The sequence below is a fragment of the Motacilla alba genome, chromosome 2 (genome assembly GCF_015832195.1).
Source record: "Motacilla alba alba isolate MOTALB_02 chromosome 2, Motacilla_alba_V1.0_pri, whole genome shotgun sequence".
NCBI classification, from domain to species: domain Eukaryota; kingdom Metazoa; phylum Chordata; class Aves; order Passeriformes; family Motacillidae; genus Motacilla; species Motacilla alba.
Window position 1 is genome coordinate 113,398,671 of NC_052017.1, and position 21,075 is coordinate 113,419,745.

At 41.6% G+C, this 21,075-nt stretch overlaps 1 protein-coding gene and 1 non-coding gene across 2 annotated transcripts; both read right to left on the reverse strand.

The window, feature by feature from the left end:
• Window positions 1-2,095: 2,095 nt before the first annotated feature.
• RPS20 (ribosomal protein S20) lies at window positions 2,096-4,894 on the reverse strand. The gene is made up of 4 exons (XM_038126886.1): window positions 4,738-4,894; window positions 3,542-3,641; window positions 2,739-2,812; window positions 2,096-2,319 (listed from the first exon to the last, which is right to left on the reverse strand). Exons 1-4 carry the CDS (start codon window positions 4,738-4,740, stop codon window positions 2,137-2,139), a joined length of 360 nt encoding a protein of 119 aa, XP_037982814.1. The 5' UTR covers window positions 4,741-4,894; the 3' UTR covers window positions 2,096-2,136.
• Window positions 2,891-2,954, reverse strand: LOC119698394. The gene has a single exon (XR_005256154.1). It is a non-coding gene; the product is annotated as a small nucleolar RNA U54 (small nucleolar RNA).
• Window positions 4,895-21,075: the final 16,181 nt, after the last annotated feature.

Consider the following 21,075-nt stretch of genomic DNA (forward strand, 5'->3'; position numbering starts at 1 on the left):
CGGGAGGGGAGGGGAGGAGGGCGGGAAGGAGGGAATGGGGACGGCGGGACGGAGCGGAGCGGGGCGGAGCAGCGTGTGCTCGACACGCAGGGTTTGCTTATCGTCCGTAGTAAAGCACGGCGGTAAAGAAGAGCTCTGAACCGACAGCCGGGCGGCCAGAGGAGAGGGGTGTTCTGCCTGGCAGAGGGGGAGGGGGAGGCGAGGGGGGAGGATGGGCGGGGGAGAAGCGGGTACCTAAATGTTTCCATCCGAGCGGGTTATATAAAGTGAGGGTGGGTGTTACGTAACCGTCCCGGAGCTGCCGCGGCGTAGAAGTAGAAAACGAAGTTAGGAAATAAATGAAATCGTGAAAGGTGACTGTCACGCGAAAGCCGGGAGTGTGCAGGTCAGGGACGGCGGCCGCGGGGAAGGCGGGATGAGCCCGGAGGAACTCCGCGGTGCAGAGCCTTCTACAAGCTAAGGACCGAGCCTCCCGGTAACAAATGTGAAACCCTCCTGTGTGAGCCGGCCTGTTCACGCAGTGTGCGGGCAGCAGTATTTCTGCACAGTGCGGGACCCAGACACAAAGGTAAAGTTGCATCTGTGTTTATGGGTAAGTTGGAGACAAGCGAAGAGATGACAAAGGAAAGTGGTCCTTGAAGTGCCACAGCTGAACGATCGCTGGGACTTTAGGTCAGTTAGGTGTGTTTAAGAGGCACCCGGCAAGTGAGAGGCACAGCCAGACGGAAGCAGGTACAAAATTGTTCCACTGTTTTGACCAACAGCAAAAACCAAAGGCAGAAATAGTGTCAAACCCAGCCAGCTGCGCCTAGATCCCTCCAAGAGCTTTCAGTCGCAAGGCTACTCTGTTAATCAGAAGGAAGACTACTTGAGTACAAGTAACTTATGTCAGTGACTGCAAAGTATCTCTCCATGAGCTATTTGTTTGCCCATTTATTCCTGTAAAGAGCAACCCATACAATACAAGCAATTTTAAAACTACACCTAGAAGTATTTTCAGGCAGCTTTTATTTGTGGCGTATTACCAGAAATAGACTTTAAGGAAGATGCAGGTGTTATGTGTTGGGGAGTATCTTCCCCTCTGCTCACATAGTTGTTTCTCAAGGAAGTAGGCTTGCCTACTTGCCTTGTTCCCATTAACTCACTCACCTCCCTTCAACCAAAGCTCTCAAGCCTACTAACTGGAGGGTCAGAATCCTTGCAAGGCCTTAAATTTAAGGAAATTGAAGGCCTCTTGTATCCCGAGTAGGAAACCTCCAGCTTTGGTCAGTTTTAGGTCTTAGCAAACATAAACAGGACCTTAACCTGCTTGCAGAGAACCACCACTGTGTGTTTTAATTTGAATTTAAGTTCTCTCCTATGCTTGCAGCAGAAGCAGCAACCTGATCCTTAATGGATTAAACAAAACTGTTTTCTTTAACTCTGGGCTTTGTTTTGTTAGGTTAAGAATTAATCACAGTTCCTTTGTGAGACTTAAAAGCAGCAATAAAAATGGCTGTTTTGTTGCTTTACATATGAAGCTTACTCTTAGCATTAATAATATCTATGGAAATCTAAACCTGAAAAGACAGCTAGGTAGTTTCACAGTTCAGTTTTGTGACTCTACATGCACATCAAAGGAATAAACTTGTTATTTCAATGTGTTTGCCACAAATTATGAAGTTTTATAACTAGCATCCCTCCCGCAGGATCCTTTGATTGTGACACACATGGGAAGAAAAAAAAATCCAAATAAGCTAAGCATTAGTTCAGTCTTGCACAGCAAGAATCAAGAATTGAAAATGTGGCAATTTTACCTAAATATCAATTTTAATGCAGGTACCGTGAATAATGACTGCGTATGAATTTCAGCCAAAATCAAACCCTAAATTATTGAAAATATATTTTTCATAAAGTGCTGTACAACCATATAGCTGCCAGCCTCCAATGAAACCAGGACACCCAAGTCACATTTTCCTGGTATTTACAGCTGGCATATTGTTCCTTCAATATACAGTCCTCTCACACAGCATTCTGATTGTGGTTTCTGTTGTCATTCTTCACAAAAACCACCACAGAACTCTCTCTTGGCACACATAAGAAAAGAAACAAGTGATGAAAATTTGTAAATCAACTTTATTCAACGATGACCATCGTTTAGGCATCGGCAATAGTAACTTCAACTTCTACGCCTGGTTCGATGCTGATGGAAGTGATCTGCTTCACGATCTCAGAAGGGCTGTGCAGGTCAATGAGCCGCTTATGGATGCGCATTTGGAAGCGATCCCAGGTCTTGGAACCCTCACCACAAGGCGTCTTCCTGGTGGTGATCCGCAGGGTCTGAAAAGTCAAACACAGGGTATTGAGCTGATGCACTGGGAGGAGTAATCTACAATCATCTAAAAAGATGATCACCTACAAAAACTATAAGGTATCTATGCCATTAGAAAATTACCTATTAAGTTTTGGTCTGCTGATGTTAACACTCCTTCCCTACATACTTAATTTCATTTAAAAAATTAGTTCATTATTAAAACAAAGTGAACAGAAAAGCCCCTTCCACATTCAACATGTTTTGCAATTAACAGTTACCCTAGGTGTCAAAGCAACTTGTGAAATCATCTTTTTACAGTGGGTCACCCTCAGTTTAGTAGCACTGCTTTTCACCTCATCTTTTGCTCTTTTAAAAAAATATGTTTTTAAGCACACAGTTGTAAAAAGAAAACCAACTTTTAAGACAGGAAAAGAGTATTAAGTACCTTGGTGGGCATGCGAACAGGTCCCTTCACCTTCAGGTTTTTTTCCTTAGCACCTCTGATCAAGTCAGCACAGACTGAAAAGAGACATGCAACAGCTCAGGTTTACAACTATTTTACTTGCTTGATTTTTTGAACAAGTATTTTAAACAAGATGTTGGCTCAGAATAGCGTATGAGTGATCACTGCCATTCATTTTAAGCATTATCCTCATAGCCAACCACGTACAACTGGAAGTGTTGTGGCATGATGACCAAAATCACAGTGCAACAATAGGCAAAAGCCATTACTTCAAGTTTAAACCATACTTAAGCTGTTATCAGCCTGAAGATCCTGCAAATAGTAACTTTTTAAACATTTTTATTACATGATTAAACGCTGGCAAAGCTAATGCCTAAACAAGATTAAAATTTTTTTGAAGAATGTTACACTAAACTCTTCATAACACAAATGACAAAATATGAAGAAACCTGTGCCTTTCAGTTCAGTGTGTAACTATTTCAAAATTCTCCATAAGAACTAAAGGGAAAGAGCGGCGCTCTCTCACATTAGTCATTATGACATAAGTTTTCCACGTAACGAAAACCCCCAAGACACTAACTTTCATTAAAATTAAATCAGAATTTACTTTCTGGTGTTTGAAGCACTTTGGGTTGGCTTTGCGAGCCGAGGCAAGTACAAAAAGGCAAACAGTAACATCTTTAATTACACCTGGTTTCAATACATTGTATTTTGCAATACTTTACATGGCACCCATTATTCACTACTTGGCAAGCTACCCTAGAAAGCAGAGAAGTACTACTCACCCTTCTCCAGTGATTTTACATTGCGACTTGTCAAAGTGATTCTAATGCGATGAATCGCCACCTCTTGTTCCACAGGTGCTTTGCCAGTATCTTTAAATGCCTAAAATGTTGAAGTTACAAGTATCAGACACTGCAGAGAACGCTGACCAACACTCTCCACTGCCTCTAAGAAACAGATCTCTTAAGTGTAAAGAACAATTTAGCTATAGGACTGTTTCACACTATTGACTGGAAGAGCTATCTGAAGGGCATGGCGGCATGGTAGAAATAATGGGAAGAGAATGAAAGGGCAAAGTCCTAACTCTCAGGAAAAGCAATTTTTTAGTGTCCAACTACATCTCAGGGTGGGAAGCTGCAAGCACACCCTTCCCTGGTTTGCCTATATACAGCTGGCACCAACATTCCTTTAATAATGGGGCATTAATGTGAGTTAAGTGAGCTGACGAAATTGGAGTAAAAACACGGACAAAGGAAGGTCTTAAGAGAAAAGGAATGGAATATATATTCACATATGCCTCTATAAAAATGTAAATAGGGGGGTTGCCTAGAGGATGGAGCCAGGCTCTTCTCGGTGGTGCCAACCAGTAAGACAGGAGACAGCAGAAACTGATGCACACAAGTTCCACCGGAACACGAAGAACTTTTTTCATTATGCATGTGACTTAGCATGGGAACAGACTGCCCAAAAAGGTTGTGTGTGCTGTATCCCTTGCTGATATTCAAGAGCTGTCTGGACCCAATCCTGTGCCATGTGCTCTAGGACGACCCACTGTGGTCCCTTCCAACTTGACCTATTCCGTGATTCTGTGGAACACAGGATGTCACACTGACGATGAGGTGCCACCTGCCGCATCAACTGACCGCGTTCCCTAGCAAGGGCCGCCTGTGAAGGCACAGACACGAGGTCGGATCAGCACCGCTCACGCCGGGCTGCGGCCGCCTTCCCTCCGCCTGCGCTGCCCCGCGGTGTCGCTCCCGAAAGGAACGGCACTGCCGGGTTCCCGGGCCGCCCTCCCTGCCCGCCGGCTCCGGGTGAGCTCCGGGAGCGGCCCCAGCCGCCGAGGACGCTCCGCGCACCGCGCAGCGCTTTCCCGGGGCCGAGGGCCTGCACGGCCCGGGCCCGCACGGCGCCCACGCGGCGGGGCCGGCACGGCGGCCCCGCTCCCTCCCCCGTCCCCGGCGTTCCCCCGCCTCACCATGGCGGCAGCGGAGCCTTCCTGACCGACTTATTCCCGGGCTCGGGCGGCGCGGGGCCCAGCGAACAGCGGTGAGCCAGGAGGCGGCGGCGCGGGAGAGGCGGGCGCGGCGGCGGCGAGCGCTTATATAGCGGAGCGGCGCCGCCTCCATCCGGGCGCCGCGGGACCTTTCACCCGCCCGCCGGGCGCGGAAGCCGCGGGGGCTGCGCTTCCTGCCGGGATGGAGGCCCGGTAGTCCCGGCTCATGGCAAGCGGAGCGGGGCCTGCGGCCGGCAGCTGCTGTGCCCCGTCCTCGGGCTGGCCCATCCCTCTCGGGTCCCGCGGGCATCTCGGGCTCCTGCTTGCCTTTTCCTGGAGATTTCGGCGTTTTGCTGGGGGGAGGGCCCGGATTTGGCGCGCAGTCGAGGCTTCGTCGATTCCAGTGCCAGCGAGCCCGTTCCCGTCTGAGCCTTTGGGTCTTTTTATCTTCTTTCATTAGTGAAAGCGACAGGACGAGAGGACATGGTTTTAAGCTGTGCCAGGGGAGGTTTATGTTGGGCATTAGTAGGGATTTATTTATTCACAGAAAGGGTGATTAGACATTGGAATGGGCTGTCCAGGGAGATGGTGGGCACTGTTCCTGGAGGTGTATAAGGAGCGACTGAATGTGCCATGGTCCAGTTGGACGTGGTGCTGTTCGGTCACAGGTTGCAGTCGATGCCCATAGAGGTCTGTTCCAGCCCAGTGTGAATCTGTAAAGTGGAGCTGCGAGAGCGGAAGTTTTAAGTAAAAGCACTCATTTTATTAATGTTAAGAACTGACATGAATTTTATTTATGGAAGTTCCATTATCTGCTCGGGTTGGGCATTGGTGGGATATTTCTGACTGAGCATTGTCTTTGATTTGGCCTGGACTGTGGTAATTGTTAGTCCCAAACCAAGCGTTTTGCTGAAAATATGTCTGTTTTAAGTTACATCACTGAAGAGCCTGAGAAACATGTATTGAAATGATGGCCTGAAGTAGGGTCACTATGATTATCTTTTAAAATTAATAATTAAATTCTAATCTGAAGTTCTGTCCAGGAATCATAGACATGTATAATGTTAGCATAACTACTGCACCTCTGGAAGCTTAGTTATTACTACAGTTACTCAAGAGAGTTTGCTTGGTATTTTAAGATGAGCTTACTTTCAGCTATCACACTGTGATTTAATGTATGTTTTTTTCTCCTACCAGTTGCTTTAGATGTCTTAATTTGGTCCTTAAACCTCATGTGATGCAGTTAACTTTTATATGCCAACTATTACATTGTTTAGGCTTGCTTGCACTTGGATTATTTCTACTCTTTGAAATCTCTAATGTACTAATATCTTCTTTGAAATTACTAGAGGCTCTATTCTGATAAAGCAGCTCCAAAAAATGTGGATACAGAAGTTGTCGTCCAGTGGCTGTTTCCTGAAATGCAGCAATGTCTTTTGCCAATGGAGATCAGTACGTGAAAAATCTGTTTTGATGATAGTCACTTTTCTCTGGTCTCTTGCTCCTTGCCATGAAAACATCATTTTGTTCTGGTGGTTTGTTTTGGAGCAATTTAACAATTACGTATATACTCTTTTTGAACTCATATGCAAGGAACCCATGGTTATTCTGTTACCAGCTATTCCAGCTACTTCCTGAGGAAGTTTTCCATCTATAAGTGTTTTAAATTCATCACTCTTAAATACATGACCTCACACTGATCATGCTGAAGCACTTAGTCTTCCAGTAATCCAAATGGTTCCCAATCAATCCCAATCACTATTTACTTAGAGTTTTTATGAATGTTCTTAGTAAACTTTATTTCCAGATAAAATACTGAGTACTTTGCTGCCAGGAACTAATTCCTGTGGGATTCAATTAGAAAGATGTCTGACTGAGACAGACCTGTAGCCTTAGTTTTAATTTGCTTGCTATGAACTGTATGTGCACAACTGTGCCAGTTTCTCTGTGTCCTGCTGAAAAAGTCGATGTGCAAATGTGTTACATCAACACTGTTCCTATTGTCCACCAAACAAATGATGTAATTGTATGAAAAAAAAGTAAGTCCAAAAAAATATGTTTTCCATACATTTAAGCTGTGTAATTTAAGTACAATTTGCTCATTTATTTCTTATTCCTATATGAAGAAGTTGGTTTGGGTTTGGTTTTTTTTTTCCCCTGGGATTAAGGCGAGGTTGACTGTAAGTGCCTGAATTTGTTCCTTTCTTACTTATTTTCCTAGTATTGGCATTACATCAGCTTTCTCTGAGATTTTTCCTTTTTTTTCCTGAGCTTCCCCAGATTTCTCAGAGCTTATGGAAAATCCACATTAACAGCACACAAGTCTCCTTTGCCAGCTCTTAAAATTCTTGGATGCAGGCTATCTGGAGCTGCTGATTTAAAAACCGCCTCACTTCTGTTCCTGTGTTTAAGGCTTACCATGGCTATTGTTGGAATTTTCTGATATATGTTGTTTTTCTCCACAAATGTGCAACAGAAATTTATCTAAACTTTCTGTTTTCTCTGAAATACGCTATATATTAAAAAATGCTCCTTCTTGCCATTCATGTGAGTAAAAAGCCATTCTAAATACAACTTTTTGTTTATTTTGTATTTTGTCATTCTTAGCTTCTAATTCATATTTTGTATTCTGCCTGGTTTTCCTTTGATTACATACTGCTTTTCGTGTAGGTTTTTCTCCCTGGACAATGCTAACTTTAGTTAAGGGATTGTGATTCTGAGACTTAATTTAATACTCAGCAGCCTGTGCTTTTTAGGTGAAGCTTCCAGGAATGTTTCCCTCATGTCAAGTAATTAAGAGGATAAACGATTAAGAAGCAAGACATGCTTTTGACATGATTTAGTAGTCTATAGCAAAAAGAACTTGATACCTAATTTAATGATTTATCATGCAGAGTATCAGTCCATGTGCATTCATGATACTTTCTGACTTTTGTTTTGGGGTTTACAGATTACTGGGGATTTTTTTTCTCTCTTCCTTTGATAGTTTGTGCTTCAGAAGAGCAAATCCTGGGATGAGTCTGTCTGTGTGACAGAAGGAGAGTGTGCTGTAGTCAGTCAGGTCTTTTGCAGTAACTTAGTGAAATGCAGATTTTTGTTGTCTTCTGGTGAATGCTGAACCTTTCTGATGAACTTCTGGCTGGGTCAGAGGACAGACATACTTCCCAGGCTTTGCAGCTTGGGTTGTGAACACCATCCTTTTTTTTTTTTTAGTAGATTTATTCTGCTTATTTCACACTGGTGACCGGTGGATCGTTTTGGCAGGGCTCACCAAAGTAGCTTCCTTAAATCTGCTGTGTCACTTTTCATAGTGGTTATTTCATGCGGCCAGCTCCCTGGAAGCTGTCTTGGTTATGCCAGCCTCTAGTATTTGCTTTCAGTGGTGATTAACATATTGCTATTTACTTGTAAATCACTTCCTTCTCCAAGGTCATCGGGATCTGAACACACTTTTAAGGGTTTTGTTTGAGCTTCTGGTCTTCAAATACCTGTGAAGCAGGATCATAGGAAGCAAGCTTCCATGAACGTCTTCAATAGATGGTTGAGTCTCTAAACCACTCAGGAGAAATTCAATGAAATCTATTTTCAACCCTTATAAGAAAGGCTACAGCATCTGCTTAGTCTTAATTGTAGGTATCTGCTGATGCTCTTGTGTTAAGTTTCTCAGTTGTATCATGTTGCAGACCTTTCATTTAAGTTCTTTGCTCAGCAATTAGCTTTCTCTACAAGTGCCTGAGCTACTGGAACTTCAGAAAAAAAACTGAAACTAAAAAATACCTCCCTTTTAAAAGACTGATTGTGTAGATGGGTAGCTGCTAACTGGTATTGCTCTCTGCAGGTAGCAGGCAGACAGAATGCACAGCTGGAGTTCTCATATTGCACCTAGCCTGTCCATTTAACATTTTCTAAATTTTCATGCCAATTCTAGCATAAAGCTCATATATAAAAATGCAACCACCCCTCAAAATACTAGGCTCTGTTTACTTTAAAAAGTCCTCATGTAAGCATGGAAAACGAACTAGGTCTGTGATTCAGAAAAAGAGCAACTGTGCCTTGATGGAGTCCTTTACTGTTGACAAACATTGCCATAAATATTGATTGTTTAGGAGATGTTTTCAAGTGGGCAACTTGAACTTCATCAAGCTCTTTCTGAATGTGTGCTTTTTGCCTGGCAGATAATACTCTTGGCTTCTAATATCATTGGTGTAATGAGAGCAAAACTTCTCCCTTGTCAGCCAGTTTTGCCTTGTTTTTCTGACACAGGTCAATGTGACAAAAATACAAAGCTGCTGATAAGCTACAGGATTTCTCCTGGCATTGAATCTGTGATACATCATTACAATATGTCTTCAAACACTTGGGGCTGAAACAGCATTGTCCGTCTGGGAGGCTTTCAGGAGGATATTTGAATTCATCCTGTTCTAGTTCAATCTTAATTTTTTTTTTTCAAATTGATGAATTATATGTTCTCTACTTTCTTGGGAGAATGTTCATTTTCTCTCCATTCCTTGCTCTGCAGATGTGATGCTACTGTCAAATTCGTAATAATGAAAAAAAGACCTTTGGCAGAAAATTACTGTGTAACTTACACAGCCTTGATAGCAACCAAGGTGGTTTATTCATTAGCAACCTATGATTTGCTGGTAATCAATGAACTATACGTTGTGGATCAGTATCAGCACTACAACAGAAATCACAATACAAGAGGCTCACAAACTGCTGGTAAGCACCTACAAGTTTAACACCCATCTACAACTGATCCCACTTATACAGTCACACATTTCTTATATGCACTTCCACTCTCTTGCAAGAAATGTGCATTACAATTCACAGTCCCACTTTTGGAAGCCTGTGCAGCCATTCCATACCAGGAGGGATGTGGATCCCTACTATTCCTTTATCAGTCCCCCCCAGTCTGTACCAGGAGTGGGGTGGCAGCTACTCACCATGTCTGACAAGGAAGGTCTTAGAAATATTAGCACCTACCATAAGTTTCTTCTAATAATCTCAAATTCTCATGCTGCTTTTCAAGCTTTTTTTTTCCCCTCAGAAGGCTCTTGTTAATCTAACTCCCTGGTTACCGTTTAATCTGGATGGTTGTTGTCTTAAGCAATCTTTGTTATTGTTAATTTCCTCTTAGTGTTTTCAGGTTTTGGGCAAGCATCCTCTCAGAACATGCCAGTTTGGGTATTCTGTTCACATGCACTATTTATACTCACATTCCTACCCTATCACCTGTTGTTATCCAGGCCAGGTTACCAAGAGTGGGGGCATGCAATCCCTGTACAAAAAATCCCCAGCATCAGCAGAAGGCAGAACAAGTGGGCATACAAACAGAACTGTGGGGGTTTTGCATCCAGTTTTCATTTTGGAAATCACCTCAGATGACTTCATGTGGGTAAAAGTTAATCAAGTACAAAAAATAATAAACTCCACAAATCTCTCCAGTCTGGGTTTGGCCACTTGAGGCAGCATTACTGTTTGGTGTGGTCTGTTTCACTTTGTGAAAATAGTTCAAGAGGACTGCAGTAGTTTGTAGAACACATTGAAAACTTGCACCTACTCAAATAATATCTATATGACTCACTGAACAGAACAAGATGTTTTAACACCACAACTGGAAATGGCTTCCAGGACACAGGTACTTTTGCTGCTCTTGCCTTGCTGGCTTCTTTATGGATGCTCTGTACTGAGAGCATTTAGGAACGAGTGGCACATACTGGTGCATGCAAACTCTCACAAGACTGTACTATGAAAGACTTTGGAGTTGTCTTTCCTCTTTGTGTCTGCCTCCTGCAAAGACTTTGTGGGAAGCTGCCAGCCTCAGGATATTAGCATGGTTGGATGTCTGTCCTGGGAGGAAACAATGGTGTTTAATTTTACAACAATTCTGTTTACCAGTATATGTAGCCCATATACATGTTTGCCCATGTGTTTTAGAGCCCAGATATGAAGTCACTGATCATGGCTTGTTTCATCCAAAGACCAGTTTAATCTAATGTAATTCTTTGGCGAGACAGACTAGTAGGGAATTGTTTCACGGGGCTTGTGCTGCTTCTCTGTCATGGAACAGGGATAATTTAAGGAATGGTTCTGGCCTCACACTGCCTTATGACTAGAAGAAAAATTTCTTTTGATGTGGAACGTATGACTCCCTATGTTTGCAGGTTTTTGTTCCTGAAAAGTTTTCCTCCTCTCTTTAGGACTGGTGTCCTTTTGTGATATTCTTGATCCAATGAGTTTTCAGATGATGAATGTTTGCAAGCACAATATTGAGCAAATGCTTGCCACAGATGATGAAGAAGAAACTTAAAGCAAGGGGTGCTTTCACCTTGATGTTAGAGGACTATTAGAGCCGGATATTAGTTGCAACTTGCAATTTTATCTAGATTACATCCAGGTGTTGGCCTTCTCTGGAACTTGAGGTGCCCTTCCCAACCCTGGCATCTGGAAAGAAAGATTTAAGCAAATTTAGCAATGCTTCTTCTGTTGTGATCTGACACTCTGTGAACTAGCCAAGCTAAATTACTCAAAACCAGACAGAAACAGGAATAGTAACATAGAACTTAGGACCTGGCACTAAAGGAGATACTGTGGTGTTAAAGATGTGCTTTAGAAAGAGGAGTTAGTTGCCACTGAGGAAATCATCACACTGTGATTGCTCAGAACAGCTGGTCGGATCCACAACATAACATGAAAGTGATCCAAGAGGCATCAAATATAAAGAAGTTTTGGTTTCAAAGGGTTTACTAAGATTCTCCACAAGGCTAATGTGGCAAAGTGGCAGCTGCACTTTACTGCATGGAAGTTACGAGGTTGCAGTAGCAGGGCCAGAGCAACAATCATAGAGTTTGTAATATCATTCATAGAAAGCCCAGAAGTTTTGTTTAAGAAAACATCTTACTAGGAGATTACAGCAAGTCTATTAAACTTATCTTTCACCTAAATGCATGCCAGAAGTTCCTACTTCGTGAAAATGGGGCTTGTGCATGGTCTTTCACACCAGTCTACAAAATGTGGTTATAAATGTAGAATATAGTTTGCTCTATTTTTCCCCTAGGAAATGATATAAAATAGAAAAGTACTTTTTCCCCTGCAGCAATCACTTAAATAACATAAGAGCAACTATATGTAAATTAAGGTGCGCTAATGTGCAAACGATTGCACATCTGACATTCCTGCCTCAGTGCACAGAGAAATCCCCAGCAACAGGTCTTCCAGATCAAGGGAAGCAGTATTTCCTACAGGTTTAAAACTGAGAAAAAGATAGTATTATCATTTATTAGGGTTGTGATCAAGCATTCAATTTTTTAGGCAAATAAAATCAAGTATTGTGGTAAACGTAGAAAGTGGGTTTGAGTATGGTACCTATATCCCTTGGGAAAAAATGCAGAAATATTAATACTTGTCATTTTTTCAGCATTATGACCTCAGGTTTTTAGTTTATGTATGAAACACATATGTTAAAAAATACTGTTTCACTAATTATGACTGTTGGAAGTTGTTTCTGAGAGCATCCAGCAGTCACTTCATCTTACCAATAGCCCCTTACCACACTGCCACAGGTGTATTTCCTTTTTGAGAGTCCTTTACCTATTCAGAGAAATAACTGATTCTCATACACTCCTGTGAAATGTTCCTGGTGCGGGGGGGAGCCAATCCCTTTGTTCTGGCAGGAACAAATGCTTATGCTAATACCTAGGAATTATTTCTCATTTTTCCTAGGAAAAAAAAAAGTCAAAAGCAGCAACACACCTTTGATAGAAAATTGAGGTTTTTTCCTCATAAAAATCTTCCATATATAAAGGAAATTTATTTTCCGATGAAAAATCTACCATTACTTGTGTACTAACATACACTGCTAAGTCATTGGTGCTACTTAAATATGGCACTAACTAATCATAGTTAGTAATAGTGCAATCATAAAAAAAGGAAATTTTAAAACCCTCTCAGGCAGTCTGGGCACTGGTAATGGCTTGCAGAGCCATTAAAATTAAACAAGTTTTCAAGATCAGTTGGGGTTTTTGGGGGCTGGGAGCGAAAGGAAGTCTATGCTTCATTCAACAAACCAAGAGACTACTTTGACCTGGTGGAAACAGGTGACCACTCTGAACTGAATCAGTGGCCTTGTCTGATGTTAAGCACTAATTCAAGACCTTAATTTAAGTCATGCAGGACTCTGACAGTCCAGTGGGCAGGTATCTCCAGCATACAACACAGAAAGCCACATGCCAGTATAAACTTACTTTTCAGTGAGAGCTTCACTGATTGAAAAGGTTGTAGCAAATAGGTTTGGATTTTGGGGTGTCTCCTCTCTCCCTGTCTCTGGCTTATCTCCTTGCCTCCTCCAGCCCCCTCCCTTGTCTCCCTGGGCAAATGGCTTTTTTGATGTGATCAGTCAGTTAGTGCTGATTTTTTATGATCATGACACTTTTTCAAATGCTGTTTGCAATTCAATATTTTAAACAAACAGTGCAACCATGAAAATGTTTTTAAAATGTACTACTAACTACATTTGTTTCCTCTGAAAGTCAGCTGTTGGCAGGAATGATTTATTAAACTTTAGGAATACCTAATTTTCCCCTTTCAAACAGAAAACATTTAATAGCAGTCATTTCACTCCCAAAAGCTGTACACGGATTGACAACTTTATGGGAGGTCTGGAGTTCTGTAACCTTCTTAACAAAGAGAAATCAGTGTCACATTCATCTATTGGCATGTTAGTGCAGTGATACATTCCTTCAAAGGTTTTGCATGTAGCTTTTGTGTTATCTGTAAACCATTTTATTGGAACTGTTAATTAAGAGAAAAGCAAGGATGTGGAAAAGGTGTGTGGTATCTCTCTAAACTTACTGTATTACATAATATATACTACTGTATTACATAATATATACTATTAGCTGCTATTAAAAAAAGAAATCCAGCCTCGCTAGCCTATCAGTTCCCTTATTATACTCAGCTTTTTTACAATCTCTGTTCAGGTGCAACTTTGTATACTGCTCTCTGGTACAAGCTTCATTTGTGCCATATCTGAATCAAAACCCTTTCACCATTTTTAAGGGGTCGAGAAAAATACATGGCTTGAAAATAAAACTGGTTTTCCTTCTGCCCTCGTGGAGGGAGTGACTTAAAAAGAACTGGACATTTACATTTCCAATTTGCAGCCTACTTTGCTCTTTGTAGCCTGGCACATGTGCAGTAGAATATTTATTAAGTTATGAATTGCCCTATTATCCCAGGTGCCCTGCAAAGGCAAATGCAATCACCTCCCTGCTCTGCTGAACACTTGGGCTATTGAACTTCAGGCTGGGTCGACAGCAGAACTCAGCCTCGTGCTCAGAGAAGTCCAGGGGTGGGTGGTGGTGCCTCTACTGTCAAATTGTCCCATGGCATCCCTAGCTACTGGCAGACTGGGATAGATGCCAATAAACTTTTTTGTTCCATTTGCCTTCTTTAACTGGTTTTAAGGCTTTTCTTTGACAGGCAGACAAATATTTGGCAGCTGGGTTAAGTGAAGCATAGAAAGAGCCTCTTTGAGTGCTGCATGAAGGTATTTGCAGCAGATAAATAGCTAGAACAAAGTAAAAGTAGAGTATTCCACATACAGTTAATTTTAAAAATAACCATTTCCTATCCCTATTTTCATCTTTGTTGTAGCAGATGAAATTATGTACACAGATACTAACACTGCAAAAAATTGATACACGAGCCAAATAGTAAGCATCCACTTAAGTCCCATTGAATACAAATGTTTGTGGTATGTTGTGTGAAACAGTTTTTGTTTGTTTTCTTTGCTGTGGTATATCTTACCACAGAATACAGAAACAACCCATACTTCTTCAGACTTATGTTTTCATGCTTCCCATCCGACCTTCTGCATTGACTAAGTGTCCCTTTCCAAGTTATGTAGTGTTTTAATAGTTTGAAATAAAGAGCATAGCATCAAGCATTGTATCTTATGCTAACTTCTTTTAAAACCTAGCATGAACTGTCTCTTGATATTTCTACTTGGGATCCAAAGACACTTAGCCTTCAATAATAGCTATAGTAATTGAGGATTAATATGGAATTATAGGCTTCCATGCTTTTCCTTATTTCTCATTTTGCCTAGAAACTGTTTATTATAATTGCATTGTTCCCATGCTTCTAGCCATCTTTTCTTGTTTTTCATGCAATCATTTGACTGCTGAAAGAATTGTTGCACTTTGCAGGACTCAGGACAGTGTGTAGAAGTTGCTTTTCACTGTAAGGCATTAAAAAAATTAATTTTGACCTAAAACCATTCCAGCACTAATTAGTATTGGCTCTTATCTGGGGATTCAGTTTGAATTCGGTAAAATTACATAAAATCTTTTATACATTAGGTGCATCCTGTCAAGCTTTACACATGAGCCCATTTGAGGAAGGAGACATGTCAGGGGAGATTGGGATGGTGAGTGCCATTTTATATAAAATAAAAGAAAAAAGGCCAGAATCAGACCTTTTAACTCATTTCCCTTAGTGGACAATAGTATCTGTATAACCAAGAAAGCACAAAATACAGCACTCTAATATGGATAATATGTCCAGGGCTGCTGCTGTTGGTTAGTACTCATGAGAATGGAAGCACTTTATAGTATCTTCTTTATATGTACTTTCAAAAATTAGGAAATGCAATCAGTTTTGGTAGTTAGGTACCGGGAGATTAATGAGAAAGAGCTGAGGTTTCCATGCAGGCTGTGGTTACCCCAGACTGCTATGAGGCAGGAGCTAACACACCCAGTTTTGAATAGTTAGCTCTCAGTGCTGCAGAGCTGGAAGTTTGAAAGGCGGCTTGTGCTGCTTAGGGACAGAGAGCATAAAATAAAACAAAAAGCAGCTCACCTTGAGAAGCTGGCTACTGTGACATGGCATCCCAGGGTCCCAGAAACAGCACTTAGCATATTATAAACAGAACCCAAACCAAACAAATAAACAAACAAACTAAACTAAACTAAACACCAGAATAGTTGAGTTTCCAAGGAAAAGAATTACATCAAGATGTGAAACGCAGTTAATAGTAAGACAGATCTGACCTGATCTTAGGATCTGATCTGATCTTAATAGAAAGATCTGACCTTTGCATTTATCAGCTGGAAGAAATGAGGTTTTGTTCCTTCCCCAGAACATTGTCAAGACGAGTGGTGATTCTTATTTGAGGAGGTACACTCTTATTTGATGTTCTCAGCATCAGATAGCCTGTGCCTTGAATAGAGCATACCTGGTTGTCAAAGACATTCCAATACCACCATTCCCAGACTTACACTTGCATTATCTGAATCTCTGCAATGCTTCAATAAATCTTCTGTTTAGGCTGATCAAGCTACCAGCAGTGAGTTCCAGAAACAAAGAGAATAAATAAACTAGGTACAAGTAGCCCTTAAGGTTTATAACTTAGAACCATGTCTTTCTAACCTTCTGGAGCTGTTGCATACATATGGGCAAGGAGAGAGAAAGGACAAAACCAGTTAATAGAAAGGGGAAAATCTGGATGAACAGAATCCCCTTAGAGCTGTGACACAGTTGTCTGCAACTGCTCTGCTAGCATCATGTGCCTTCCACTGACAGTTTATTTGGGGGTATGCAAATGTGACAAAGTTAAGAGCAAAGTGCAATGACACTCATTAGCTCGTTCCAGCTTTAGAAGCAGGAAAGAATCTTCTAAAAACCTGAAGCTTGGTCCAGATGAAGAAAACAAAAAGGAAAAAAGTCTGGTGGATTACATATAAAAATAGAGGGGAAAAAACCTTCAAGGAACTAACATAAACTCCATAATTTTTTATTTTCAGAATATCAAGAACAAGAAGTTTGCTAAGACTAACTGGCAGATCTAATGATATCAGGTTCTTAAAAGAAAAACAAAACAAAACAAACAAAAAACCTCCTGAAAACAAGATCAAGACTACCCCCACCTAAACATTTTAACCTGTTTCCCCCTCAAGACAACAAAGCCATTGTAAAGAAGCAGAGTGATCCTTGCATATATGTTGCCCCTGAAAGAAACAAAATAGGCTCAAGCTAGAAGGATTTTTGTAAAACTCAGGAGATGTCTGAAATTCCAACATCTATGAATGTTATTATAATTGGAGAATTTTGGGGTTAGAAGTGACCTCTGGAGACTGTCTAGTCCAACCCCTTCCAAAACAGGGTCAGCTAGAGCTGCTTGTTCAGTACCATGTCAAGCTGGGTTCTGAGTATCTCCATGGATGAAGACTCCTTAACCCTTCTGAACAACCTGCTCGAGTGTTTGACCATTTTCACAGTAAAAATGTTTTCTCTTGCATTTAAATGGGGTTTCCTGTCCTTCTATTTGTGTCCATTACATCTAGTCCTGCCACTGAGCAGCACTGAGAAGACACTGGCTCCATCTTTACTGCCTCCCATCAGTATTTCTACAAAGTGGTAAGATGCCCCTAAACCTTCTTTTTTGGAGACGGAACACTCCCATCTCTCAGTTTCTCCTCACATGCAGAGGTTCCAATCCTGCGATCAACGTAATGGCCCTTTGCTGCCCTCCTGGTCCAGCACATCCGTGACCTTCTCGTTTCCTGAGGCGACCACATTGCCCCGCACGCGTCTCAGCGGGGCAGAGCGAACAGCGGGGACCGATCTCCTCTGGCCGCGCGGGAAGAGCTGGCAGCAGCCTCTGGAGCGCACCCCCGATGCTGTTGGCCGCCTCTGCCGCAAGGGTGCATTGCTCGCTCGCGTTCCACCCGGTGTCTGCCAGCAGCTCCAGCTCCTTCCTGCAAAACTCCTTCCCAGCCGCTCGGCCCCGGGCGCGTCCTGGCGCACGGGCCAGACGCTGCAGCTCCCTGCACTGGTTGCCATCAGCAGATGGCCCCAGCTTGGTAATGTCTCTGAACACCAGCGCAACCATCCGAGGTATTGACTGCTCCGTCCAATTCTGTGTCACCTGCAAACTTGCAGAGGGTGCTCCATCCCATCATCCGAGCCTTTAATGCAGATGCTGGCCAGCCCGGTGCCGATCTCTGGGATTCACCACTAATGACTGGTCTCCCACTGGACTTCATGTCACTGATCACAACCCTTTGAGCCCAGTAGATCAGCTAATTTTCAGTTTTCACTATTTAGTCAGTCCTTCATCAGCTTCTCTGTGAGGATATAATGGCAAACAGTGCTAAAAACCTCCCTAAGGTCAAGATGAGCAACAACCACTGCCCTCCAGCAGCCAGTAATCTCATGGCAAAAGGCTACTGAATTGGTCAAGCATGATTTCCTCTACATAAATCCCTGATGACTACTCCAAATCAGTTTTTGCCCTTCATATGTTTTGCAATGATTTCCAGAGTTATTTGTTCCACCAATTTTCCAGGGATCTAGATGAGGTTGACTGGCTGTAAATGTTCCAGATCCTCCTTCTTGGCCATCTTGCAGACAGGAGTTACATTTGTTTTCTTTCAGACCTCAGAATTCTGTCCTGAGCACCATGACCTTCCAAAGACAGCCTAGAGTTGCCTAGCAATGATATTGGCAAGCTCCCTCAGCATTTGTGAATGCATCCCATCAGAGCAAATGAACTTCTGTACGCCTTGTTTGTTTCAGTGTTCCCTAACCTGTTCCTTCTTTATCAATAGTAAATCTTCTTTGCTTCACACCCCACACTGGTCTCTCAACTCTTGCATATTTATTATTTATGCTTGAGTTTAATCAGGAGCTCCTTGTTCATCCTTGCAGGCATGCTGTCACCTTTACCTGATTTCCTGCTCATGGGGATGGACCAATCTTGAGCTTGGAGAAGGCAATCCTTGAAAATTAACCAGCTGTTGTTGGCTCTTCTTCTCTCCAGCATCACATCCCAGGGAAGTCTTTAAAAATCAATTTCCTAATTATATGAGTGACATCTCTACAAGATACATTAGCAGATTCTATATTAAAGGAAAATACAGATACGTAGACATGATTTGTTCAGAAGGAGCCAATATTGCTTTCATTGGAAGAATTGCACTTCACAGTTGTGTTGAATTGTATTGGAATTCTTTAGGAGCAGTGACAGCATGTTGATAAGGCACTGATTGATTTGTTCCCTAAGGGTTTCCAAAGGTATTTGAAAAATCCTTCACTACAAACTTTTGAAAGGTACTAAGCAGCCACATTTAGGCGAGAAAACCGGGGGCTGGGTAAGTCAAAAGATAGGCACGGGGGTAGAACTGTCAGTTCCCCAGCAGGAGAAAGTGCCCACTGGTGTTTCAGGGGATCCTCTGCTGCCCAGCACATCCACAAATGAAGTGCAAGATGGAGAGCCAGAATATAAACAAATTTGCTGATGGTGGAGTTATTTAATTGCAAGGGCCAACTACAAACTGGCAGAAAGAAATTGAAGGTATATTGGTGTAAAGTAAGGCAAACAGGCAAACTTACCATCTCATATAGAACCAAGGATTCTGAGCTGTTAGGCTCTAGCTATTTCTTGATTAGTATTAACTCAGAGCTCATTAGCAATCAAACAAACAAAACAAAGCTTTGAAGTTAATAAAAAAAGAGACCATCATTATGGCAGCAGAGTATGGTGTGCATACATCTTGAGTGCTGTGCAGAGTTCTCTCTCACACTATCAAGAGAGACCCCCATAAAATTGACAGAAACATCTGCAGAGCTGATTATACTTCAAATATACTTCAAGAGTAGACCTTGGCCATTCAGTATCCTTCTGTCAAGTACAACAGAGAATTTGAAGGGTGCTTGATTTTTCACAGAGGCTCAAGTAGCACTTGATGCTAAAGTATTATTAAGCAAAAAATCACAGGTTTCTAGAAGTATAAGCAGCAAGCTTCCTAGACTGGCAAAATAAATACAACACCAGCATTTAGGAACTAATAAAAAAATAGAATTAATTTTTTACATTCTTTTCAAAGCTGCAGAAACATTTTTATTGCTTGATGTTAAGGTAACGCATGTCAATGGCTTTATCTAAAATTTTATCTTGCATGCCCTCAGCTAATAATTTCAAAAGGTAACTGACTTATTATCATAACTTCTATAAAACAACTTCTTTATTAAATAAGTTATACAACACTCACACACACAAAAGTTCTGGTTCTATAGCATAATTATTTTAACAGAGAAACACAGGAAACTTTTCCCAGAATTTACTTCAGATTTTTTTTATTCCAGCCAGCATTTTCTATTTCCACTTAAGGGGGACAAAAGACCAAGAAATAGTTAAGCTTAGATATGCTTTATAAACCATTAATTTCAATTACCAACCCAAATACCATAAAGACCTACAGAATCATCTCAAATTCACATAGTTGCTCATTTCCAGGATTTCACGGGGCTAAGAACAGATGTGTGTCAGAAATCAGGAAACTGGCTCAATTCCTTTGGGATTTTTTTTCCAGAATGGAAGCAAGGGGGAGGAAGGGTAAAGAAGAAAAACAATTTGACTGAAACATCACTCTTTCTCCTGTCTTAAAAAGAAGCAGAGGCTTTGAGCAGAATGGCAATATCAGCTACAGCAGGCAGCTCCAGATAAGGGTGCAGATGTACAATTATCAGTTCTGATAAGTCAGGGATCAGAGCTTTTTTGTCTTCAGCGTTGCCTACGGCACTTCCTTTCCCAGACACACTACAACCAGATTAGGAAAGATAGCAGATAAGACCTAAGCAGTGCACAGGATAGTTCAATAGTGTATGCTTTGAGCACCAGCAGAGGAACATTATTACTGCTGTAAGCAAACTTCCTTTTCAGTACTTCCAGTATCTTGTCCAACACTGAGCCAGGTGCAAAATAATCCTCACTTTGCCATTCTTCCTCCCCCTTTTAACTCTATTCTGCACAAAATCGTCTTATAATGCTTCAAAATTTACAGTGTTCCAGCTAGCAAGTTGCAACTGACACACCTGGTAGCAGGGAAGTCTTATAAAAAGGACAAGTTGTTTAATGCAACTTCTTACTCTTAGTAGCCTTAGACTGACAAAAAGGTTCTTTATTTCAAGGAGTAAGTGAGTAGCTCACATTTTCCGTATCAGAAGCAGCATACTTGCTGAAATTAAGTACATCTAAGAACAAGTTAAATAGCCCACTGACACTCTGTGTTTATTTTTCTGCATTCATTGATTTGTAATATATACTCATTCCTTGGTAAATGAAGAGGAAAAGCTCAAATGCACTACCCTAGCTGGTGTCAAGAACTACTCATATTTGACATTTTAAAAATACCAAAAGGTATTATGTATAAAGAACCTTCCAAAAGCAGACCCTTGTTCATAATTCACTTACTTACAACCAACAATTTTTCTGCACATCAGATTTCCTAGTGAGCAAGGCAGCACACAACACAT